At 61.9% G+C, this 24,041-nt stretch overlaps 3 protein-coding genes across 14 annotated transcripts in view; 2 read left to right on the forward strand and 1 right to left on the reverse strand.

Moving 5' to 3' along the window:
* PLEKHG5 (pleckstrin homology and RhoGEF domain containing G5) overlaps positions 1-17,680 on the forward strand; it is a 29,229-nt gene extending 11,549 nt beyond the window's left edge. For 4 of the 9 annotated variants that reach the window (XM_030880043.2, XM_060283751.2, XM_060283771.2 and 1 more), the window contains 20 exons: positions 6,757-6,886; positions 7,793-7,895; positions 8,280-8,340; positions 8,687-8,778; positions 9,227-9,363; positions 9,645-9,790; positions 10,374-10,586; positions 10,665-10,853; positions 11,157-11,252; positions 11,949-11,999; positions 12,362-12,511; positions 12,864-12,974; positions 13,110-13,259; positions 13,343-13,480; positions 13,647-13,766; positions 14,376-14,508; positions 14,602-14,717; positions 14,810-14,991; positions 15,460-16,236; positions 16,486-17,678. In XM_030880043.2, the coding sequence (XP_030735903.2) occupies positions 6,757-6,886; positions 7,793-7,895; positions 8,280-8,340; positions 8,687-8,778; positions 9,227-9,363; positions 9,645-9,790; positions 10,374-10,586; positions 10,665-10,853; positions 11,157-11,252; positions 11,949-11,999; positions 12,362-12,511; positions 12,864-12,974; positions 13,110-13,259; positions 13,343-13,480; positions 13,647-13,766; positions 14,376-14,508; positions 14,602-14,717; positions 14,810-14,991; positions 15,460-16,236; positions 16,486-16,495 (3,105 nt within the window). In that variant the 3' untranslated portion in view covers positions 16,496-17,678. Of the gene's footprint in view, positions 1-6,756; positions 6,887-7,792; positions 7,896-8,279; positions 8,341-8,686; positions 8,779-9,226; positions 9,364-9,644; positions 9,791-10,373; positions 10,587-10,664; positions 10,854-11,156; positions 11,253-11,948; positions 12,000-12,361; positions 12,512-12,863; positions 12,975-13,109; positions 13,260-13,342; positions 13,481-13,646; positions 13,767-14,375; positions 14,509-14,601; positions 14,718-14,809; positions 14,992-15,459; positions 16,241-16,485 lie in introns of those variants that run through there. The other 5 variants (XM_060283737.1, XM_030880025.2, XM_060283763.1 and 2 more) reach the window with 4 other exon arrangements.
* A 234-nt stretch (positions 17,681-17,914) lies between these two features.
* TNFRSF25 (TNF receptor superfamily member 25) lies at positions 17,915-22,120 on the forward strand. 2 transcript variants are annotated; one of them, XM_030880144.2, is made up of 9 exons: positions 17,915-18,473; positions 18,660-18,794; positions 19,141-19,308; positions 19,402-19,480; positions 20,243-20,298; positions 20,397-20,504; positions 20,696-20,730; positions 21,199-21,379; positions 21,551-22,120. In XM_030880144.2, the coding sequence occupies exons 1-9, from the start codon at positions 18,434-18,436 to the stop codon at positions 21,877-21,879; spliced, it is 1,131 nt and encodes a 376-aa protein (XP_030736004.2). In that variant the 5' UTR covers positions 17,915-18,433; the 3' UTR covers positions 21,880-22,120. The 2 variants fall into 2 exon arrangements, with proteins under 2 accessions (XP_030736004.2, XP_030735995.2); XM_030880135.2 differs by having other exon boundaries at positions 17,916-18,473; positions 20,693-20,730.
* Positions 22,121-22,351: 231 nt separating this feature from the next.
* The window catches only part of ESPN (espin), a 31,480-nt gene continuing 29,790 nt past the window's right edge, over positions 22,352-24,041 (reverse strand). For all 3 annotated transcript variants that reach the window (XM_060289497.1, XM_030880120.2, XM_060289489.1), the window contains one exon: positions 22,352-23,255. In XM_060289497.1, the coding sequence (XP_060145480.1) occupies positions 23,108-23,255 (148 nt within the window). In that variant the 3' untranslated portion in view covers positions 22,352-23,107. The remainder of the gene's footprint in view (positions 23,256-24,041) is intronic.

Here is a 24,041-nt window from a genome sequence, read left to right on the forward strand (position 1 = left end):
GCGGCCGAGACCCCTGCCCCGGGTGCACACCGCGGGGGTGTGGGGGGCGATGAGGGCCTGGGGGCCTGGGATGTGTCCCCCACCCCGGCACCAAGGGTGCCAGGCAGCGGAGGAGACCGCCAGGGCCTGGCCTTTTGTGTCTGGGGCTGACTCCGGACACACCTGTGGGTCCCAGGCCCTGGACTGGGCCACCCCTCCCCCTTTCCTTCCTCTGCAGGCCCTGCCCACACCCCTCCTACTCCTGCCTCTGGCCAACACCCTGGTGTGACAGGGAAGACTGACTTCTTGTGCCCCCATCCCTGTGGGGATCAGCCTAGACCATGATCCCCAAAGGGCCCGGCCCCCCGTTATTTGTAAAATTGTGGTCCATTCTTTGGCTGTGGAGATGCAGCGTGACCTGGCTGTTCTATCTGGTGGGCTCGCCCCTCTCTGGCTGAGTCCTGGGGACCTTTGGTCCTGGACCCTGCTGTCTGTCTCTGGCTGGCTGGGGTGCTGTTACCCTCAGAGGGTGGGCGTGGTGGGCAGCAAGGAGGTGGGGAGTAGACCCTGGGTCTGAGAGAAGAGGCCCAAGAATCTGGCTTTGGGAAGGGGCTGCCCTGCTATAGTGCTGGGGAGACCCCCAACCCCGGAGGGGATGGAGGTGAGAGAAGGGGTGGGGAGCAAACAGCGTGGGCTCTGCCCGCCCGAGGGGGGTTCTCGGAACTTCATCCTCAACCAAACCTGCTGAATACTCACCTGCTTCAGATCCTGGGCCTGACTCACATCGCCCCTGGTGTCCCTGAGCCTGGGGGCTGCTGGGAGGATGGGAGCAGAGGGGGTCAGCCACCAGCTGGGTTCCCGTCATTATTATTAGCATTAGTGTCTGGTAGTAATAGTAGTAGCAAGAGGAGAAGGAGAAGCTGTGGCGGAGTTAAACAAGGCCCAGCACGGTGCTGGGAAATGAATATTCCCGAGTCTCTCCAGCCCAGTGTCTTTGCAGGGCAGGGTACATAAAAGGTGCTTGATAAATATTTGTTGAATGCTAAATCTGCCTTAAAGAGTGAATCTCTGTGAAATCTGCCATCTATATACTGGATTGGTTTAAAAACGAAATTGTGGCACAGAACCAGGGACTTGGGCTGGAAGGGTCCCAGAGACCGCCCCCACCCAAACCTTTACAACCTAGCATGGCTCCTGCCATGTCCAGGCAGGAGACCAGGGCCTGGGCAGCTGGTAGGTCCGCAGTCCCACTGCCCAATGCCAAGCCTAGAACCAGAAAAATGAAGCTGTCAGGGAAATGGCGAGAGGCCTGGAAGGGGTCAGGGGGGCACCTGTGCCAGCCTGGCTGCCAGGCTGGACACAGAGGGTAAGAGGGCTGCCGAGCTGGCAGGCTGTGGGACTCCTGGGAGGAAAAGACAAGTGCTTTCCCCAGATTTGTTGTCAAGAGGTGATGCTCACGGCCGTGGGTCCCAGCATCTGCAAAGCTAGGCCCTCTGTCAGAAGTGCCCCGGGGATGCCACAGGGTGGGGGGCAGAGCCATGGAGGAGAATAGGGGTTTTCACACTTTTTAAAAAATGTTTTGGGGGCTTCCCTGGTGGCGCAGTGGTTGAGAGTCTGCCTGCCGATGCAGGGGACACGGGTTCGTGCCCCGGTCCGGGAGGATCCCACATGCCGCGGAGCGGCTGGGCCCGTGAGCCATGGCCGCTGGACCTGCGCGTCCGGAGCCTGTGCTCCGCAACGGGAGAGGCCACAACAGTGAGAGGCCCGTGTACCGCCAAAAAAAAAAAAAAAAAAGTTTAGGTTGGTTTGTTTGTTTAGTCTTTTGGCCACACCACGCGGCGTGCAGGATCTTAGTTCCCCGACCAGGGATTGAACCCGTGCCCCCGGCAGTGGAAGCGCGGAGTCTTAATCGCTGGATCGCCAGGGGAGTCCTCACACTTTAGCAGTAGATCAAGTGAAGATAGAAACAGCTGCTCTGCTTGGAGTGCCCCTCACCCTTGCCTCCAGCGCCGAGAACACACTTGAAGACCCCTCAAGAAGGGTGTGGAAGTGTGGGGCGCCTGGTGCTCTGGCTGCCATCGGGAATATGGGCCATAATGCCCAGGGCCCAGCCCCCCAGAAGCCAGACCCCCCTGGAGCAAGTGGCTTCTGTAGTCTGCCTCCTGCCAGCTGTCATTTCTGTGTCCGTGTCCCCTTTCTGTGTGATGGAGGAGTGGAAGGGACACAAGAGCCAAAACATCAACCATAAAACTATTCAATGTAACTGATTTCCTCTTGTCTCCTTAGCCCCCCAGGCTGGCCCGAAGCCAGCCTCCCCCACTCCTCGCTCCCTTCTCCACTACCCAAGAGATGGTGTGAATGTGGTGAAAATGTGGGCTCTGAAGCTACATACCCTGGGTTCAAGTCCTGACTCCACTGGCTGTGTGACCTTAGACAAGTTACTTAACCACTCTGAGCCTCACTTTCCTCATCTGTAAAGTACAGACAATCGTAGCCCCCACCTTCTGGGATGAGGATTCCCCCAGTGCAGCCCCAGGCACATGAGGACCATGTTATCAATGATCAGACTTTTTCAGCTCCCTCTTTCCTCCTCTCTCGGGCCACTTTCTCTGCTGTCTAACCCATCCTCACCCTGTCTGTCATCTTGAAAATCTCTGATCGGACTCTCTCCAGCCAAGATCTCCAGTGATCCTCCATCACGCTACTTAATAATTGAACCAGTATTTATTGAGCGGCTAGGACTGGCTACCAGGCAGCCAGCCCGACGGGCCAAAATTGCTGTCCTTGTAGTGCTGGCGGTGTGGAGGCAACAAAGTGAAGCGCACGGACTGTCCACCAGTGGGAAGCCTGCAGGAGAGAAGGGCGGCGGGGTGGAGGAGGTGACCGGGAGCGCAGAGGAATGAAACCTTAGAAGGGTGAGACGAGGACTTGTGAGTGAAGGTCTGCAGGAAGGGAGGCGGCTGGTTGGTTATCTCAGCGTCTGAGGAAAAGCATTTCAGGCTGGGGGATTAGCAGAAGCCCAGGCTCAGCGGTGGAGCACGTCCGAAGAAGCACATCGGAAGGCGGGAGGGATGGTGGGCGCGGTGGACAGAGCCAGGATGGGAGAGCAGGAGCGGAGGCCCCTGAGGTCACCAGCCTCGGCAGGAGATGGGCAGCTGCTGCGGGGCTTTGAGGAGGTACGTGTGACTCCTCTTTGACCTGGGTCCACTGTGGCCGCTCACGGAGAGCAGACTGGGGTCAAGGGCGGAAGCAGGGAGACCGGCTCTGAGGCCTTGTCACCCCTCTGAGAGGCCCTGGGGGCTGGGGCCGGGCCCGAGGTAGCCTGGAGAGGGTGGCCGGGTTGAAGCTAAGGATTTAATGTCTGCGGGTGGAGCCCGCAGAAGTGTTTACCTGAGTGGGGGAGTAACAGAAAGATCATGGGTGTCCCCAAGGTGTTTGGCCTAATGTATTCTTGTCCTGGGGCTGCCGTCACAGATCAGGGTGGCATTAGAGCAACAGAAGCTTGTTCTCTCAGTTCTGGGGCCAGAAGTCTGCAATTAAGGTGTGGGCCGGCCGTGCTCCCGCTGAAGCCTCCAGGGTAGGATCCTCCCTTGCTTCTCACAGCTTCTGGCACGTCTAGGAGCTCCTCAGTGTTCCTTGGCTTGTAGGTGCATCAGTCTCGTTGCTGCCTCCATTGTCACATGGCCTCCTCCCTGGGTGTCCCATCTCTGTGTCTCTTCTCCTCTTCTTTTAAGGACAGTAGTCTTACGGTTACTCCATACTCTATGCTGTATGATTGCAGACCCCAGTATGACCTCAGCTTAACGAATGACATCTGCAATGCCCATCTTTCCAATAAGGTCACGTTCTGTGGCGCTGGGGGTTAGGACTGAACCTGTCTTTCTGAGGGACACAATTCAACCCATAACATCACCACCCCCGGAAGGCGTTGCTAGTAATTGAGATGGACGGTGCTGCGTGGAAAAGTTCAGGAGCTCATGCAGACGTTTTATTTTTTTTATAAATGTATTTATTTTTGTCTGGGTTGGGTTTTCGTCGCTGTGTGCGGGCTTTCTCTAGTTCTACGCGAGCGGGGGCTACTCCACGTTGCAGCGTGCGAGCTTCTCATCGCGGTGGTTTCTCTTGTTGCGGAGCACAGGCTCTAGGCGCGTGGGCTTTAGTAGTTGTGGCTCGCGGGCTCAGTAGTTGTGGCTCGTGGGCTCTAGAGCGCAGGCTCGGTAGTTGTGGCGCATGGGCTCCTCCTGGACCGGGTCTCCATTGGCACGTGGATTCTTAACCACTGCGCCACTAGGGAAGTCCCTGTGCAGACGTTTTAAGTTTGAGATGCTTGGTCCCGACTGGAGAGTTCACTGTGGGAGCCCTCCCCATGAGAGTGACTGAGTCACTGGAGGGTGGATGTGGATAAAATGAGAAGGGGTCCACGGATGGTGCGAGAGCAGGAAGGAGGCAAGGGGACTGAGAGGGGAGGGAACCAGCAGAGCACGGGTCCTGGGGGCCGAGGAAGAAATGGTTCCCAAGAGACCACCTGTGTCAAATGCTGGGTCCTGTGAGAACAGACGAGAGGACTCAGAAACGTGGACATCACTGGGGACCTGAGAAGAGTGAGCTGGGGAGGGGGCCAAAGCTTGACGGGAGAGGGTCTGAGGGAAAATGGAAGAATTAGAAAATCTCCAATTGCAGCCATTGTAGTAATAACTGATTTAGGCAAAAGCCATCAACAAGGGCTAAAGCCCTGGAGTGTGCGATTGCTGGGGAGCAGGGTATCTCAAAGTGTCACCCCAAGATGACTTCCTCATTACAAAGAGAGAATGCGACTTTACAAAGTACAGCGAGATCCCCGGGTGACCTGACACCAGGGCACGCTGAGGAGGACACAGTCCACCCTCTGGCGTCCTGGCCCAAATGCTCAGCCTGAAACTACCCCAGACCTCCAGACAAGTCCACGTGGAGGACCTTTCTGCCAGCTGGCCTGGCTGCTTCAAATATATCAGTGTCATGAAAGATGGGGGGGAAAAACTAGGGCGTTCATTCTTTTTTTAAAATATTTATTTATTTATTTATTTTTGGCTCATCGGGTCTCAGTTGTGGCATGCCGGCTTAGTTGCCCCGCAGCATGTGGGATCTTAGTTCCCTGACCAGGGATCGAACCCGTGTCCCCTGCATTGGAAGGGGGATTCTCAACCACTAGACTACCAGGGAAGTCCTGGGCATTCATTCTTTTTTTTTTTTTTTTTTAATGTTTATTTATTTTGCACCGGGGCTTAGTTGTGGCAGGTGGACTCTTTAGTTGCGGCTTGCCAGCTCCTTAGTTGCAGCACGTGGGCTCCTTAGTTGTGGCGGGCAGGCTCCTTAGTTGCGGCATACAGGCTCTTTAGTTGTGGCATGCGAAGTCCTAGGTGAGGCATGCATGTGGGATCTAGTTCCCTGACCAGGGATCAAGCCCGGGCCCCCTGCATTGGGAGTGTGGAGTCTTATCCACTGCGCCACCGGGGAAGTCCCCGGGCATTCATTCTTAAAGGGATAAACAGACAAAACCAAATGTACATGTGAACCTTGATTGGATCCCATGTGGGAAAAAAAATCTATAAAGGACATTATTTAGACAGTTGGGAAAATGCCAAGGTAGACTCTAGGTGGACTAAGTATCATTGCTCAGTTTCCCAAGTGTGACAGTTGTGTTGTGGTTCTGCATGAGCAGGTCTGTGTTCTCAGGTGGTGTCATGATTTCCTCCCCAGGGGAAGGGGGTCATGAGCCAGTGTGGCAAATGTGAACAACTGGGGAAGCCAGAAGGGTGTATGGATGTCATTGTACTATTCTTATAACTTTCTGTAGGTTTGAAATATTTTGAAACAAAAATTCAGGGAGAAAGAAAATAGAGGGTAATGGGAGGAAAGAACAGGAAGGAGTAAGTTTAGCTGTAAAGGGAAGGAGAGAAACAGGTTGGTTTGCCCGTGGGAATGATCCAGTGAGAGGGATGAATGCTGAGCGGAGTCCTGGTTCTTAGGCTGGAGAGGGGGGTTTCGGTGGAAAACTGGCCTGGGATTGGAGCAGGGCAAAGCCCCTGCAGCCCGGGGCAGGGGGGTGGACGTGGTGGTAGGAGCTCATGGACCGCCTTCTGATGGCTTCTGTTTCCCTAGAAAAGTAGGCAGTCGGGTTGGTGGGGAGTGAGTTAGGGAGGGCTGGGGGATGGAGAAGATAGGACAGTCATCCATGGTGGTGGGGATGAGAGTAGCCTGGGGCGATTGGGTAAGTCTGGGATCCTGTCACTAAGCAACGGGCCTTGGGTACCACATAGGCACCCAGAGGCCAACACCATTCCCTGAATCCTCCATAGTCCCCTTCACACCCTAACTTAGAAATCCAGGCGGGGTCAGCTGTTCGGGGGCCGCACAGGTCATAGAATCGAGGGCAGAGGCCCTGGGCAGGGAGGAGGGGGAGGTATTCTGTTTCAGACACTGAGTTGGGCAAACCAGCTGCCAGCCCCAGCTCCACTTTTTGGTGCCCTTTCTGCGTGCGCTCCGGCAGAGGCCCTGGGAGCACCCGCCTCGTGGTTACCTACTTGAAGTCTCCCCTTCGGCATCGCGTTCCTTGCGGGCAGGGCTTTGCTTTCTCTGCATCTCCCAGAATGGACACCTAGCAGGCGCTCGGGAAGCGTTTGACGGGCACTCTGTGGGGCGTGGGCGGTCGGACCTGAAGAGTCGCCCCCATAGGGGCCAGGAGCCCCGCGTACTGCAGTGGTCTGGGTCCACCCCACCCCCCCATCCTTCCCCTCACAGATATGCCACCACGCCGACTGCCAGCAGCTGCACCGCCGGGGCCCCCTCAGCCTCTGCGAGGCCTGTGACAGCAAGTTCCACGGTGCCATGCATTATGATGGGCACGTCCGCTTCGACCTGCCCCCCCAAGGTGAGCACGGGGAGGGCGCCCAGCCCCTAGAGCTCCCTGCCTGGGGGCACAGTGGCCTGCTAACTGTCGGCCGTCACGACAGGGCCATCAGAAGGACACGAGTTGACTGTAAACGATGAAACCCAAGTCCACTGCCGTCCCTTTTGTTCCACAAGTTTTTTAACAAGAGAAAAAGTTGGGGACCGGCCCAGCTCGAAGGCGGGTCTGTCTCCACCAGGTGCCGGGTCCTTCTTGATGGGTCTGCACCTCCCACAGCTGCCCCCGCCTCTGTCCCTGCCCTCTTGTCCTCAGGGCAGGGGATCTCTGGGCAGATTCTCCTGCCAGGCAGCCAGTGAGCAGAGGGTGGGGTGGGGATGGGCAGGTCGGAAGGAACTTGCAGCAGGAAACAAGAAACCCCTCCTGCTGAAAAGGGACCTGGCCCCGGCCTACTGCCAACTGGCTGTGCTGGGGTGGCTCTGGTCTACTTTCCCAGCTGGGCAGAGGGACCAAAGGACTCATCCCTTCTGCCAGGGCCTCCTGGGACTTTGGGTGTGGTCACCGTGGTGGGGGAGGGGACGCCTGCAAGAAAGAGCCATGGTCTTTGGTTCCTTCCTGCAACAATCCCAGAGGCAGGGCTTCTTTATCCCTATTTAATAGATGGGTAAACTGAGGCAGACTTGTACTGGGGGCGGGGCATCACCTGGGGTGTCATCCCAGGGCCCTTGTGTCTTTTTGAGTCTGGGGGTGGATGATGATAGGCAGTGACTGAGTCCCTCCCCTCACAGAACTGAGGGGCCCTGGCTAGTTTGGGGTGGGGTCCGAAGGTCAGTAGCAGGCCCTGGTCCCTCTGGAGTCGGCCGTGTTGGGAGGCTAAGGAGGGGGCCAGGGAGGGAGCGGGCACAACCCCACTCCCACTTTACACCGAAGGCTCTGTCCTGGCTCGGAATGTGTCCACCCGGTCATGCCCCCCGCGCACCAGCCCTGCAGTGGACATAGAGGAGGAGGAAGAGAGCTCTGTGGATGGCAAGGGGTAGGTGAGGGGTTGGTGGGCACGGCAGACACCCGGGGGGTCCCAAGGCTGGGTCTCAGATCACAGAGCCAGGGACCAGAGGCTTCAGCAGAGCTGACTGGAGACCCCGCCTGGCCCCTGCTGCTGCCCGGATTCCTGGAGGGTGAGCCTCCAGGGCTTCTGGGATCAGACTCTACCTGACGAGGTACCGCTGGGTGTGACTCCCAGGTCGGCCACCAGAGGGCGAACAGCCCCTCGTGAGTCCTGGCTTGCCTGAGCGAACCTGAGTTACCTGGTCTCCTAGGGCCAGCAAGGGGTGGGCAGCCAGCTGGGGCCCGCCCATATCCCACCCTGGTGAGCGCCCACCCACGCCTCCAACCTCTGCCCTCACCGGCTTCCTTGCAGGGACCGGAAGAGCACAGGCCTGAAGCTCTCCAAGAAGAAAGCCTGGAGGAGACACACAGATGTAAGGAGCCCCCAGGCGCCCACAGCCTCTGCCCGTCCCGGGCCCTTTCCTCCGTTCCCGAGGCTGGGCCCGTCTGCTCTAAGTTCCAGGACCAGGGAGGGGGCCTGGAGTGAACGTGTCCCTCCCTTGCCACCCAGCCCTGTAGCCCAGCCCTGCTTACCTTAGCCCGGGTGGGGGATGCTCCAGCAGCCCCTGCCTCCACGGAGGGATGCCGGGTGCCTCCCTGGGATGGAAGAGGGCTGGGAGATCCCTGCGTTCACTTCCCTGCTGGGGCTCCCATCCGGAACCCTGGGGTGGGGAGGCTAGGGGGCGAGGGGTGCAGAACTGAGACCCCCTGTCCTGTCAGGACCCAAGCAAGGAGTGCTTCACGCTGAAATTTGACCTGAACGTGGATATCGAGACAGAGATCGTACCAGCCATGAAGAAGAAGTCGCTGGGGTAGGGCTTGGTGGGGAGAACGGGGCTGGGGGGCAGGTGTGGCCTCCTGCAGGTGTGACTGTGTGTGGCGGCCCGTGAACAAGCATGTCCCCCACCTGTGGGCACCCCACCCATGTGCATTGAGGGCCTGGGTGCCGTGTTTGTGTCCCAGCCCCTGCGCGTGGCCTAGTCCTGCGGGGGTGAACGGGTGTCGACGGACACGCAATGGTGTCTGTCTGCCCTGGTGTGCAGACGTGAACGTGTGAGGGCAGGGGCGTGTTGTCTCGTGTGTAGACACACGCAGGAGCGTGAACCTCTGTGGACAGGTGTGTGTGTGCGCACGGACCTGTGTGTGATCCCCTGGGTGTCTCCTTTTCCCTTTGGGCGGGCAGGGTGGCGCTGGGGCTGTGGACAGGGTGGAGGTTCGCGTGACTGCCCCCAGCACACGCGCACCTCCTGTCCCGGGCAGGGAGGTGCTGCTGCCAGTATTTGAAAGGAAGGGCATTGCGCTGGGCAAAGTGGATATCTACCTGGACCAGTCCAACACGCCCCTGTCCCTCACCTTTGAGGCCTACAGGTTCGGGGGACACTACCTGCGGGTCAAAGGTGAGCAGATGACTAGATGGGCCGGGTAGCTGGGGCATGGCTGGGTCCCTTGGGGAGGGTGCTTCTTCCCAGGTTCAGGTTCCCATTGGCCATGGCCTTGAGCAAGCTCATTACCATACAGGTGTCTCTGCTGGGCGGCAGTGCCAGGCGTTGTCAGGGCGGGGCTTCAGGGGAGGGCAGCCAGGCCTTGGTTTGGATCCTTGGCGAAGAGGGTACTGGGGCCCCCTTCTCCACTGGGCCTGGGTGTTGAGGACCTCTACTTGTCCCTAATGCCACCCCAGCCAAGCCAGGGGACGAGGGGAAGGTGGAGCAGGGGGTGAAGGACTCCAAGTCCCTGAGTCTGCCAATCCTGCGGCCAGCCGGGGCTGGGCCCCCCACCCAGGAGCGTGTGGACCCGCAGAGCCGCCGGGAGAGCCTGGACATCCTGGTGAGGAGGGGCTGTGTCAGGCCTGGGGACGGCGAGGGGCCAGGGGGAGGTCACCTGGGCGCCTCGCTGCTCCCTCTGGGGGCTTTACTTTCCGCTTCTGGGAAATGGGGCTGGCTTTGAGGATACGGGGCCCTCCCTGGATCTAACCATACCCCACGGTGATGGGCCTCGTCTCTGAGAGTCTGCTTGTGCCCGAGGAGTGTGTGTGTGTGTGTGTGTGTGTGTCTAAGCAGGCATCGCGTGGGGAGCGCGACTTTGTGTGTCACTGGTTGTGTTCATGAGTGTGTGTCGGGGATCCACTTGGACCTGGGCTGCTGAGTGCGTCTGAGTGTGTGTGTGTGCCTCTGTGTGTTCTCCCCGCCTGCTTCATGCTGCTGGCTGGGGCGGCAGGCGGGAGGGGGATCCAGCTGCGTCTGTCTGGACCTTCCGGCCCCCAGAGCACGTGTAGGTCTCAGGAGAGGCGGCGCCCCAGGGTGCGGGGGTGTGCAGAGACCCTCCTGCCTCCCAGGCTGGCCGAGGTCCTGGAAACCCACTATGGGGTGGGGCTGTGGGGGTCTGGCCCTGACGCCCGCTCCCTGACCAGGCCCCAGGCCGCCGCCGCAAGAACATGTCGGAGTTCCTGGGGGAGGCGAGCATCCCTGGGCAGGAGCCCCCAGCGCCCTCCAGCTGCTCTCTGCCCAGCGGCAGCAGTAGCGGCAGCAGCAGCAGTGGCGGCAGTGACAGCTGGAAGAACCGGGCGGCCAGTCGCTTCAGCGGCTTCTTCAGCTCAGGACCCAGCACCAGCGCCTTCGGCCGGGTATGTGGGCCCGTGGGCCCTGGGGCAGGGCAGCTGGCTGGCCTTGACCCCCGACCCTGACCACAGGCCTCCTTTCAGGAGGTGGCCAAGCTGGAGCAGCTGGAGGGCAAGCTGCACGCCTACAGCCTCTTTGGGCTGCCCAGGCTGCCCCGGAGGCTGTGCTTTGACCATGACTCATGGGAGGAGGAAGGTGACGAAGAGGAGTACGAGGACGACGCCTGCCTGCGGCTGGAGGACAGCTGGCGGGAGCTCATCGATGGCCACGAGGTGGGTGCCGCCCGAGGCCTTCCCCTCCCTCCTCAGGGAAAGGGGCACGTTATCCCCCTGCTCCACGGGGCCCTTCCTAGGGCGACGGGATGTTCCATGGGACAGCCCTGCCAGGCTGCTCTCACCGTTAACCCGCTTTGGAGGAACTCAGGCAAGGTGAAACTGTGCCTGGCCCAGAACTTGGGGGACCTCTGTGTCTCAGCTGGGAAAAAGGTTGCGTGCAGGGCCGTTCACCCTTCTCCCCCTGCTCCGGCCATCCCGGCACACGTGGGGGCTCCTGGAGATACCCTGCCCTTCCCACAGAAGCTGACCCGGCGGCAGTGCCACCAGCAGGAGGCGGTGTGGGAGCTCCTGCACACAGAGGCCTCCTACATTAAGAAACTGAGGGTGATCACCAACGTGAGTATGGGGTGGGCCCAGAGCCACCCCGCCTACCCGCCCCCCGTGGCCTCCTCTGGGTGCCCCTGAGCAGAGTTTGGGCCTTTGCAGAAGAAGGAGGTGCCAAGCAACAGAGGGGAAGGGAAGTGGGAGAAGGGCCACACCCTGGGGTGGAGGTGATTCCCAGGGGCCCCGGGGAACCTGCGAGGGGGCTTGGGGCGAGTTTGCCAGGTTGAGCTGATTAATACAGACCTCATCCTTTGACTCATCCTTTCATCGGCTGTTTCTAAACACCTGCTATGTGCCAGGTGCCCAGCAGCCCACACCCTAGACGAGGAGGCAGAATGGGTAGGCACTGGGGGCTGTGTGTAGGGACTTCGACCTTGGGGGAGCACCTGTCCTGGGCTTGTGGGTTCAAGGAAGGCACCCTCCGGGCAGAAACTCCGGACTGAGCCAGGGCACAGGTGGAGGAGAGAGTTCCAGGTGTGGCTGCAAGGGCAGTGTCCCAGAGCTTCCCTCCAGGAGGGGCCTGGGCAGGGGCACCCCCAGGTGGGCCGTGGGGAACGTCTTTTCTCAAAGCGTGAACCCTCTCTGTCCCAGGCTGCCTCAGGCACTCCCAGGATGGGGAAGGGGTAGAGGGGAGCCTAAGAGTCTGGGTGGGGCGTCGGGACTGGGACCCCCCCCCCCACCAGCTGCAGTGCTCCCTGCCCCCCACAGCTGTTCCTGTGCTGCCTCCTGAATCTGCAAGAGTCAGGGCTGCTGTGTGAGGTGCGACAGGGCCTGGGGGTGGGGGGGACAGTACCAGAAAGTAGCGGGGAGGGGGGAGGGGCTGGAGCAAGGGAGGGGACAGACAGGGGCGGGGGCTGACTGGTGGAGTAGGTGAGGGGTGGGGCCTGGCCTCAGGGGGTGGGGCTGGGGCTGCAGAAAGGGTGGGGCGGCCGGGGGGCGGAGCCAACGACGGCGTATGTGAGGGGGCGGGGCCTGGAACCAGGGGGTGGGGATGGGGGCGTGCTGAAGAAAGGTGGGAGCGGGGCCTACGGATGGTGGGAGGGGAGGGGAGGGGAGGGGGATGGCTAGGGGCGGGGCCCGGTAGAGGGGCGGGGCCGAACGCACCTCCCGCCCACCCACAGGTGGAGGCGGAGCGCCTGTTCAGCAACGTCCCGGAGATCGCGCGGCTGCACCGCGGGCTGTGGGGCAGCGTGATGGCGCCAGTGCTGGAGAAGGCGCGGCGCACGCGGGCGCTGCTGCAGCCCGGGGATTTCCTCAAAGGCTTTAAGATGGTACGGGCCGGGTCGGACGCAGGCAGGGACACTGAGGCGGGGCTGGGGCGTCGATGCTATCTGCCCACCACCCCAGCCTCCCCCTGACCGATGGCCCGAATGACCCTTAGTGGTCAGAGGCGTGGAATTCAAAATCGGTTGCCCTGGTGTGAACCCCACCTGGCCGTGTACCGTTGCTACCTGGCCGAGGGTGATCGCTTTCGCTGAGGCTCAGTTTCCTCACGTGGAAAACAAGGATAAGCTTGCCCCCTGCGGTGGTCGCGAAAGGCAGTAAGGAAGAGCGAGTGCCTGCCGGGCCCAGCCCTCGGGGAGTGCGCGGTAACGGGTGCTGTGCTTGTTCGCCCTGCGCCAGTTCGGCTCCCTCTTCAAGCCCTACATCCGATACTGCATGGAGGAGGAGGGCTGCATGGAGTACATGCGGGGCCTACTACGCGACAACGACCTCTTCCGGGCCTACGTCACGGTGAGGGCGGGTGGGGCTCGCTGCTGGGCCCGGGCACAGGACGGTGGGCCCACCTGGGCGGCAGGTGCAGGGGGGAGCTGGCGCTGGGCGTGGCCTGCCATGAGCCCCGCCCCCGCCTCCCCCTCCCCGCCGCAGTGGGCCGAGAAGCACCAGCAGTGCCAGCGGCTGAAGCTGAGCGACATGCTGGCCAAGCCCCACCAGCGGCTCACCAAGTACCCGCTGCTGCTCAAGTCGGTGCTAAGGAAGACCGACGAGCCGCGCGCCAAGGAGGCCGTCGTCACCATGGTAACTGGAGCGGCGGGCAGGGGCCTTCCCTGGCTTGCGGCCCCTCCCGGCCCTGTACCTGAACTGCCCTGGCCCACCCGTAGATCGGCTCGGTGGAGCGCTTCATCCACCACGTGAACGCGTGCATGCGGCAGCGACAGGAGAGGCAGCGGCTGGCGGCCGTGGTGAGCCGCATCGACGCCTACGAGGTGGTGGAGGGCAGCAACGACGAGGTGGACAAGGTGGGCGCCTCCGTCTGTGCGGGGGTCGCTGGCCCTGCTGGGAGCGAGGAAGGGCCAAACTGGCAGACAGACGGGAGGCTACGCTGGGAATCTCTCTGGAGGACTCCCCGCTGAGATGAGGAGGCAGACTCTGACCTCTCCTGCACCTGCCCCCCCAAACCCCCAGCTCCTGAAGGAATTTCTACATCTGGACCTGACAGCACCCATCCCTGGCGCCTCCCCTGAGGAGACACGCCAGCTGCTGCTGGAAGGGAGCCTGAGGATGAAGGAGGGGAAGGACAGCAAGGTGACTCCACCCCACACCCAGGGCCCTCGCCCCACCCCCTCTCACCCTGTGGGTTTCGAACACCCCTTCCTTGGGACCGCTTGTGATTCTTAGGGGCCCAGTCACCTGGGTGGCAAGTTAAGAACTGGTGACTTTTGTGATCGTCTGAGGGATGATAATCTGGCTGCAGTTTACTCTTTACAAATACAGCAGCTGGGTCCCAGCCCCTCAGGTGCCATTCTAGCCCACTTGCCAGTGCCACATGTGTTCCTGGTGGGAAGGAGGGGGCACCTTTCGTGAGCAGGACAGGAACAGCCCAGCGTCTTGCTACTGAGCTATGAATGTTTCAGGCACTGTGTAACCCAGAGCCTACAAAGCGTGATTTTAAAACCACCTTCCTTTTCCTCTTTCATGTAAACTTTTAACGGGCATAAATCACAAGTATATAGCTTGATGAAAGAAAATCAGCTCGCCCTTCATTTGAAGTTTACTCTCAGATTCGTGGGGAGTGGGGGAAGGGAGGTGTTTGACACCAGTACCCCCAGGAGAGGGTGTGGCCGCAGACAGGCTGAGGGTCCCTGCCCTGGCCCTGACCTCTGGCTTCTGATCCCACGGCCTCCCATCCCCCAGATGGACGTGTACTGCTTCCTCTTCACCGACCTGCTCTTGGTGACCAAGGCAGTGAAGAAGGCAGAGAGGACCAAGGTGATCAGGCCACCACTGCTGGTGGAAAAGATCGTGTGCCGGGAGCTTCGGGACCCTGGTGAGGAGCCCGGCCCCGCCAGCCCTGGGCAGGGCCTGGGACGGGCAGGGGCCGTGGTCTCAGCCAGCACTGAGGCGAGCCCTTCCTAACCAGGGTCCTTCCTTCTCATCTACCTGAACGAGTTCCACAGTGCTGTGGGGGCCTACACGTTCCAGGCCAGCGGCCAGGCTTTGTGCCGTGGCTGGGTGGACGCCATCTACGATGCCCAGGTGAGAGCAGAGCGGTGGGCAGGCTGGCAGGGCAGCGTGGTGGGGACCGCTGCTCACAGCCCGCTGGGGCCCTGCGCACCCACCCCCTGCAGAGCCAGCTTCAGCAGCTGCGTGTGCAGGAGCACCCAGGCAGCCAGCAGCACCTGCAGAGCCTGGAAGAGGAGGAGGACGGGCCAGAGGACGAGGACGAGGAAGGAGGGGAGAGCAGCGCATCGGCTGCCAGTTCCCCTACCGCCCTGCGCAAAAGCAGCAGCAGCCTCGACTCGCAGCGCTGGTACGTTCGCCCAGGACCCCCCAGCAAGCCAGAGCAGGGCAGGTACTCCAGCCAGGACTCTGGACCCCGAGGCCATTAGCACTGGACAGGGCTGGTCACACCTCTTTCCTCTGAATGGCTTTATGATGTGAACCCAGTGGGGGTGGGGACAGGGGCTCTGTCTCCCACCAGAGTCCGGGGGAGGATGGCAAACGGTTTTCAACTTGAGTGCCAAATCTGATACATTAGTGGTAGCTGCCTGGAGCTGAGCTCAAGATTCTTAGCCTGTATCCAACAGGAGATGCTGTGGTCGCGACAGACACCATTACTGATACCTGTGTTGTGGGCTCAGGTGCCACCTGCTTGCCATCTCTTGAGCCTTGAGCTCCAGGAGGGCAGAGGCTGTAGACTTCTGCAGTGCCCAGCATGGGCTGCACCAGGCCATCGCGGTTTCCTTGGGCTGGGCTGACTCTCATCTCGGCTCCACAGTGTCTCGGATGGCTCCACGGAGACCCTGGCCATGGTGGTGGTGGAGCCTGGGGGGATGCTGTCCTCTCCCGAGTTCGAGGGCGGCCCCTTCAGCTCCCAATCAGACGAGACCTCTCTCGGCACCACCGCCTCGTCTGTCACGCCCACCAGCGAGCTGCTGCCCCTGGGCCCAGTGGATGGCCGCTCCTGCTCTATAGACTCCGCCTACGGCACCCTCTCCCCGACCTCCCTGCAAGACTTTATGGCCTCGGCCCCTACGGTGGAGCCAGCACTCCGGCCCCCAGAGTCATCGCGAGCCCCTTCACCCCCACCCTCGCCCCGCCTCCGCCGACGCACTCCTGTCCAGCTGCTGCCCTGTCTGCCCCACCTGCTCAAGTCCAAATCTGAGGCCAGTCTCCTCCAGCTGCTGTCGGGGGCCACCACCCGTGGAGCACCCCCAGCCCCTAGCCGCAGCCTGTCGGAACTCTGCTTGGCTGCTACCGTCCCTGGCACCAGGACTCAGGGCTCCCCTCAGGAAGCTGGGCCCAGCTGGGATTGCCAGGGGGCACCAGGCCCTGGCAGTGGCCCCGAGCTGTCAGAGCTGGAGGGTGGAGCCGGCTGCCCAGCTGGGGAGCCCAAAGGACCCACCAGGAGGAGCAGAGAGCTGTCCTCGGGGGCCTCGCCCAGGGTCCAGCCTGAGCCCCCTCCAGGGACCTCTGCCCAGCACAGGAAGCTGACGTTGGCCCAGCTCTACCGAATCAGGACCACCCTGCTGCTTAACTCCACCCTCACTGCCTCGTGAGTGGCCTGGCCTGGGACAGGTGGCCCAGTGTGCTGGGGGCACTATCATGGCGGGGAGCAGATGGCATTTGGGGACGGGTGTGGGAGAGGGAGCCTGAGACCAGCCTCAGCACCTGGTGAGGAGGAAACAGTGGGCAGTGGTGAAGAAGAGGCCTGAGGATCCCGGTCGGGAGGAGAGGGTGGCTGGAGCCCCTCCGGATGCCTTCAGCCAAGGAAGGCCCATCTCTCCCCTCCTCTCCACTGCAGGGAGGTCTGAGCAGAGGGAGGCTCCCAGGGGTGCCACTGACCAAGGCACAGCAGACAGCACGCCTCCTGGGGTGTGCCGGCCCCTGCTCCAGCTGCTGCCTTATGTGTGCCCCAGCCAGAGTGCTGGGCAGGACCCCTGCCACCGCCCCCAGGGCCCAATTTGCACTTTGCCAGACTGGCTGGAAGTGGAGGAGGGCTCAGCAGAGGCCCAGGCCCAGGCTGCAGGGCCCTGTTACAGCCACCACTGTCACTAACCTGCCTGTGCCTCCGCCCCCCAGCCTAGGCAGGGTCCCTTGCCCAATACCCCCGGAGTCACCAGCTCCAAGCCTCTGGGCTGGGCTCCAGGGCTGGGATCCCAGGCAGCCCTTCCCACCTCCACCCTCATCTGGCCCCAATGGGACGGTTCCCCTGCCCTCGCCTCCCTCCCTCCCTCCCTCCCACCCACCCAGACCTGGGCTGGGCTCTGTGTAAAGTTGCATATTTATTGAGCTTTTGATTCTTTTATAAAGACTTGTATATACTCCACCGGAAAGAGTCCTTTGCTTTTGGAACGCCCCCCTTTCTGGACTCAGGTGCACTTGGGTGCCTCCCTGGGCTCCCGCCCCCTCCCTCTGGTGGGGCCCCGCTGGAAGAGACTGTGGGAGCAGAAGTGAATTAGTCGGGCGGAGATCGCCTGACTAGTACTCCCAAGATCAACCCCTGTCCCCTGCCGCAGACATGAGGCCCACCACTAGAGCCCCCCACGAGGTGCCCTCCCCCACGTGGTACCTTAGAGAGCCCCGCCCTGAGCCACCCCTCTGAGCTTATGCCAGGGTGGGCCGTGGTCTCAGGCTCTTGTGAAAGTGCCCCCTAGGACTCCCCTCCAGGGCGGGGGGACGCCACGCAGTACGTGGGGAGGGTGGGTCTCCCACCTGGGTACTTCTGGCCCAACCCCTCATGGCTGAGGGCGGGCTCTGAGGCCCAGAGAGGGGAGGTCGCCTCCCTAGGAAGCGGTGGTCTCAGGGTTGAAGCTAGCACCCAGGCGTGGGACCTGGCTGCAGCCCTGTGCTGTGTGCACCTTGCCCACCAACCGCCTCAGGTGAGCTCAGGTGCGGGCTTCGGCCTGGGGGCTCGCTTCCTGGTACCGGCGGCCCCGCCCTGCGCCCTCCCCCTCCCCCTCCCCTCCCCCTAGGCGGGCTCTTCGGGCGGCGCGGGGTGGGCGGGGCGGGCCTGCGGGCGCCGGCCTGGGCCCTACCCGTGGCGGGCGGAGAACACCGGGTCGGGTCGAGGGCCCAGCGTGGCGCCCAGAGCCATGGAGCCGCGGCCCGGGGCGTGTGCGGCGGCGCTGGCTGCGGTGAGTGGGGTCGCGGGGGCACGACCTCGAGCCTGGCCGGGGCCTGAGTCCCCGAGGCGGCGGAGGAAGGGGACGCGGGGATGGGGTGGGGGTGGGGATAGGAGCCTCCGATCCTGCCTCGCTGGGGGCTGGGCCGGCCCCTCTTCCGACCTAAGTTAGAGGTTCAGCCGGGGTGGGGCCCTTCCGCCGAGAGGAAACACCCTCTCGGGGCGAGAGGGATCTGGGGTCCCCAGGCAGAGAAAGATCAGGGCCCCCCACCTTAGCAAGGGCGTGGGTGGGGGTGGGGACCGCCTGCTGCCCAGTCTTGAGGGAGGGGCTGGCGGGAACCCTCTTCTCTGCCCCTCCCAAGCCTGGTCTGTGCACAGGGGAAGGAAGTTAGTCCAGAGCCCCACCGATGGGCACCCCTTTGGGGCAAGAACCTGAGAAGTGGGCTGCTCTGTGGGCAAGTGCTGGGGCCCCTGAAGGCTGGGGAGACCGGGTAGAGAGAGCCCCCGGCCTGGGCAGCCAGGCTGGGAGCCAGCAGCCCCTGTCCCCCAGGCCCTCCTCCTGCTGCTGGGTGCCCAGGGCCAGGGCAGCGCTCCCAGCCCCAGGTGTGACTGTGTGCACAGCTTCCAGATGAGGAGTGGTCTGGTCTGCTGCGGGGGCTGCCCAGCAGGTGAGCGGCTGAAGGAGTGGGAGGGACGTGGCAGGAAGTGAGGGCCGATGGGGCAGGCGGGGGTCAGGAGGGCTGGGGAGTGGTGGTAGGCAGGCCAGGGATGGGGCGAGGGGAGGCTGGGAGGGAAGTAGGGAGCCCGGGATAGGGAGGTGGCAGCCCTCTTTGACCCCAGGCTGGGTTCCACAGGGCACTACTTGAAGGCCCCCTGCACAAAGCCCTGTGGCATCTCCACCTGTCTCCCGTGCCCCCGGGGCACCTTCCTGGCCTGGGAGAACCACCACAAGACCCGCTGTGCCCGCTGCCAGGCCTGTGATGAGGAAGGTGCGGGGCTGCCTGGTGCTTGGGGGCAGGGCGGCTCTGGAGGACAGGCCCTGGCTGGGGTCCTTCTGAAGAAAGTGGCTGGCTCGAGCCCAGCCTTTGGCTGGGAGAGCCCTGTGCGCACCCCACCCTGCGGCCCTCTACCCTGGTCCTGCCTCAGGATGCCTTTGTGCCCTCTCATCCTGGTGACCTTCCAGCCTCTGCTCTGTGGTGATCTCCACATTTCTCTCACTTTGGGGGTGGCCCTGTCTCTGGTCTCCTCATCTCCATTCTCCGGGGGACCTGTCCTGCCTCTCTGTGGGGCTCTTTGGCTCTGACAGCCTCTGCTCTCCCCCGTCTCCCCTGCCAGCCTCCCAGGTGGCCCTGAAGAACTGCTCTGCGGTGGCGGACACCCACTGTGGCTGCAAGCCAGGCTGGTTCATGGACTGCGTCGTCAGCCAGTGTCCCCACAGCTCTCCCTTTCGCTGCCACCCGTGCCCAGACTGTGAGGCCGTGCACCGCCGCACGCGGGCCCCCTGTGGGTACCCCCGATCCGGGCCGTCTGCTCCCACACCCCCTTCCCCTGCCTCCTTCTCTCCCGTCCTGACCCGCACCATCTCCCGGACCACAGGTTCCAGCGGAGACACTCACTGTGGGACCTGCCTGCCCGGCTTCTATGAATACGGCAACAGCTGCGTGTCCTGTCCCACGTAACTTCCTGGCTGCCCTGGGTTGGGGGAAGGGAGGCTGGGAGCAGAGTGGGGATCGAGGGTCAGGGAGGAGGGGGCTTGACCCTATGGTAAGTGGGTCCCACCTCAGGCAAACACTGGATGGTAAAGAGAAATTTGAATTCACCTTATGTCAGATAAATAAGGGGGCATATCTTCCCTTTATGTCATACTTTCCTTTAGTAATCCTTCCAGCCCTACGTTAAGGATAGGATGTGTCACTTACAGAGAGAGTCGCGTTAATATAGTTTCAAAACTTGGGCTGAGACTCAAGATCTGTCCCTTGTTCTCGGAGGGATCTTGGGCGAGTTACTTCACCTCTCCAATCTGTGGGCTCCCCATCTGAACGTGGGAGTGTTAGTGGCTCTCCCCAGGGCTCTGATTAAGGGGTGACTAACTTTATTCACGCATCTGCTCCACAAGTGTTTCTTGAGCTTCTATCATTTCCAGACACCATTCTAGGTGCTGGGGAAACAACAGGGAACAAAACAGGCAAATCCCAGAGTTGACATTCTGGTGACCCTCAGTCTAGTCTAGAAGAAGCTCAGTAAGTAGTGTTTGTTGTTACTGTTATGGACACCAGTGACGTTTCAGCAGTACTTGGGGAACATTCTTGGGTAGAGTGAGGCTTTCAGCAGGGAAGGGCCTCCAGGATGGAGAAGATGTCAGGTGGTCCTGAGCAGTCCCACCCCCTCCCCCCGGTGTGTACTCCCTCACCCTCCACCGCATCCCCTCCCCTTGCAGGAGCACCCTTGGGGGCTGTCCTGGGCCCTGTGTGGCTGTCTGTGGCTGGAGGCAGGGTAGGTGGTGAAATGGAGATGCCAGTGGGAGAGCTGGGATGGGCCGAGGGGAGGGTGGGGGACGGCTACCACCCGCCACCCACCAGCTGCTCTTTCAGTGTTCTGGGTCCAGGTGCTCCTGGCAGCCCTGGTGGTCCCACTCCTGCTTGGTGCCACCCTGACCTACACATACCGCCGCTGCCAGCTTTGCAAGGCCATAGTTCCTGGTAAGCGCACGTGCGCGCGCGCGCGCCCACGTTCCTAGAGGCCTGGGGTCAGGGTGGGTAGCCCAGAGCCCATTCAGCCTGATCCAGTGGGGGAAAACTGAGGCAGGGAGCGCTGGGAGTGGGTGCGGAGGGACGCAGGTTCCGGAGCCTTGCCTGGTTGCTGATTAAACTCTCTTGGTGTCTCTCAGCAGGTGAAGCTGGGGTGGAGGCCCTGACCTCGCTGCAGGTAAGATTCTCAGTAGTGTTCTAGGATGAGAGTGAACAAGCCTTCCGGAGCTGAGCGGTTGGGCCTTATTATAACTCGTGATCCCAGCGCGGCGCCTGGTAGCTGGCACGGAGTAGACCTCACGAACACATGTGCTGAGTTATCAGCGAGTGAGAGCAGCTCAGGGCCCGTCCTCAGGTGGCTCTGAGTCTACGGGGGTCCAGACAGGTAAACAGGAGCGAACAGCTCAGTAGGAAGAGTGTCACCACGGTGAGGCCTCTACCAGGGCTGGCGGAACAAGGAGAGGGCAGCAGGGGCAGGGCGTTCCAGGCAGGATAGCTCTTCTACTGGGTCACAGTGAGAGAGCATGGCCACCGGGGGAGGTGGCACCACGGGATGTTTGCTAACTGAGCCAGGGATGCCCACCCCCGGCCAGAGACCCCAGAGTCAGGCAAGCGAGGCTGACCTGGGGCCTCTCTTGGCTTCCAGGCCACCCACCTCTCACCCCCGGACAGCAGCTCCACCCTTCTGGTAACACCCAGCAGTGGCGAGAAGGTCTGCACCGTCCAGCTGATAGGCAGCAGCTGGACCTCTGGCTCTCCCCAGGCCCAGGAGGCGCCCTGCCCGGAGGTGACGTGGTCCTGGGACCAGCTGCCCAGCAGAGCTCTTGGTAAGGGATTTCAGGGGCCTGAGGCCTTGACCCCATTCTCCTGAGTCCGAGGTGATAAGCTGTGCTTTCCTGAGGCCACTTGCCCACTTCCCGTCCCCTAACTGACCAGGCGGACCTCCCTGCCCGGCGGGGCCCCTGCCCGCATTCCCCATTGGCTCTCTCTGGCCGCAGGCCCGCCGCCCCCGCCCTCGCCCTCGCCGGCGCCCCCTGCAGGCTCGGCGGCCGCCATGCTCCAGCCGGGCCCGCAGCTCTACGACGTGATGGACGCGGTGCCCGCGCGGCGCTGGAAGGAGTTCGTGCGCACGCTGGGGCTGCGCGAGGCGGAGATCGAGGCGGTGGAGGTGGAGGTCGGGCGCTTCCGCGACCAGCAGTACGAGATGCTCAAGCGCTGGCGCCAGCAGCAGCCTGCGGGCTTGGGCGCCGTCTACGCCGCCCTGGAGCGCATGGGGCTGGACGGCTGCGCCGAGGACCTGCGGAGCCGCCTGCAGCGTGGCCCGTGACGCCGGGGCCCACCCGCCACTGCGAGGCTCTGGTGGCTCTTGCAGAAGCCCTAAGTACGGTTACTTATGCGTGTAGACATTTAATGTCACTTATTAAGCCCCTGGCACGGCCCTGCGTAGCAGCGCCAGCCAGCCTCACCCCTGTGCGCCCCCAAGGTTCCAGTTAAGGCGAGGAAGCGCCAACGACCATCAGCTGTTTTTCGGCCTGTGTTTGGCTGAGGCCTTGGTATTATTAAAAATCTATGAAGAAAAGCTGCTGCTTGGTGTTTCCGCGGGACTGGGGGTGTTAAGTGGCCCAGGCTTGGTTTTCCCAGGGGCGTCGAAAGGGCCAGAAGTCTTGCCACCGACGGCGGAGGCCAGTGTGGCCCTTAGCCCAAGCCTGCCCCTCCAGCTCCGCCGTGGCCCAGTTACCCCGAGGAGAGGAAGTCGCGGTGACGACGAGTTAGAGTGAGCATGAGCCCCGGGCGGCTGAGAGAGCTTTAATGCGGGTGCGAGATGGCAGGGACCGGGGAGGCAGCAGTTGGAGACACAGCTTCAGGATCCCTCGTCCTCCACTCACTCCACCAGGACCGTGAAAGCGTCCGGGGAGTGCGGGGCCTGGCTGGGGACGGCGCGCAGACTTGGAGGTGGGGCGCCGGGAGCAGCAACGCTGTCCCGACGGGCAGTTTGCAGTTTTCATCGTTTCTGGTAAACAAATGACTGAGAGGAAACCCTCGGCGGGGATGGGAAATGCGGCCGGGGCTAGGCCGGGCGCTGATCTGGGTCAGGGAGAGAGGAAAACCCCTTCCCCGAGCGCGGGGCCTGCCTCCGTCCAGGATGCGCCAGCGACGCGGGTTCCGGGGTGCAGGGGAGGGGGCGGCATCAGGGCGCGCGACCCGCAGGAAACCAAGGTCACCACCCACGGGGCTGGGGAGAGCTCTGCACACTTTGACATTCAACGAACATGCAAATATACGTAAGTAGGCATGCAAATAAGCAGCGTCTTTTTGCGTCAACAGCTTGGGCACTTTTTCTGGGCGACTGCGGCGGCGGGCGCGCTCCAGCGTCGCCCGGGGCTGGGGATGCGGGTGCGGGGGAAGGGGGGTGCCCGGGGTAGGGGTCAAGGAGGGGTTCCAGCGCGGGAGGGGAGGGCGGCGCGGCTCCCAGCCCTTCGGCCCGGGCCTGGCAGGCTGGGGCGGGGTCTGGGGGCGGCCCCAAGCTCGCGAGGCTGCGAGCAAGAGGGCGGCGTCTAGTACTTAGCGATGTCCCCCTTCTTCAGGATGATCTGTCGCTGCCAGGGCGCCAGCTTGCTCTCGTCGTAGCCGAGCGTCCGCAGCTTCTCCGACTGCTCTTTCTCCCGCTGCATCTCCTCCTGCTTCTGTCGTTCCTCCTCTTTCCTGGGCATGGGGTGGGGGGCACAGTCCCGGGCAAGGGTGAGAGGGTGGGCCAGGCCCCATTTGGGGGGGGTCACCAGTGGCAAGGAGTGGGTTACTGAGGGCAGGGGCTGGGTTGCTGGGGACAGAGGCACTCATGAATGGTGGGCAGGGCAATGGGTTGTAGGGGTAGAAGGTGACTGGGGACAGGGGGTGGGTTAGGAGGCATGTGGGCGGGATTGCTGGGGACAGAGGAGCTTGACTGGGGGCAGACTGGGGTCACTGGGGGACACACAGGAGCTGGGAAAGCGAGAGGCTGTAGCTGGGTTATTGCTGGCTGGGGGTGTTACTGGAAACAGAGGTGCTGGGTCACAGTGTGACAGAGAGTGAGGAGGGCGTGGTGCAGGGGCTAGGACCCAAGTTCCTGGGGACTGGGGTTGGGCTGCTGGGGAACAGAGGGGCCACATCATTGGGAGACAGGGGTGGGTGATGAGGGACAGGTTATTAGACCATGGCTAGATCTGCACTGCTGATGAGGTAGCCGCTCAGTACGTGTGGCTGTTTGAGCATACGGAATGTTGGGACTGAGATGCACTGTAGGTGCAAATGCTCATCGCGTCTCGCAGACTTAGTTTTAAAAAAGAGTGTAAGACATCTCAATGATTTTCATAATTATTATTATTGGGTTAAGATAGACTATTAAGTTCACTCATCTTTTTATTTTTTCAGTGGCGGCGGAATTTAATATCACATATGTGGCTCAACTGATACATCTATCAGACAGCACTCGGCTAGATTACTGAGGGCAGA

The sequence above is a fragment of the Globicephala melas genome, chromosome 1, assembly GCF_963455315.2.
Source record: "Globicephala melas chromosome 1, mGloMel1.2, whole genome shotgun sequence".
NCBI classification, from domain to species: Eukaryota; Metazoa; Chordata; class Mammalia; order Artiodactyla; family Delphinidae; genus Globicephala; species Globicephala melas.

Excerpts from the sequence above, each read along its gene's own strand:
- TNFRSF25 (XM_030880135.2), top strand. The coding sequence starts at position 18,434 with ATGAGGAGTGGTCTGGTCTGCTGCGGGGGCTGCCCAGCAG. Across the intron at positions 20,299-20,396 it reads TGTCTGTGGCTGGAGGCAGG|TGTTCTGGGTCCAGGTGCTC; the intron begins GTAGGTGGTGAA and ends CTGCTCTTTCAG. Across the intron at positions 21,380-21,550 it reads GCTGCCCAGCAGAGCTCTTG|GCCCGCCGCCCCCGCCCTCG; the intron begins GTAAGGGATTTC and ends CTCTGGCCGCAG.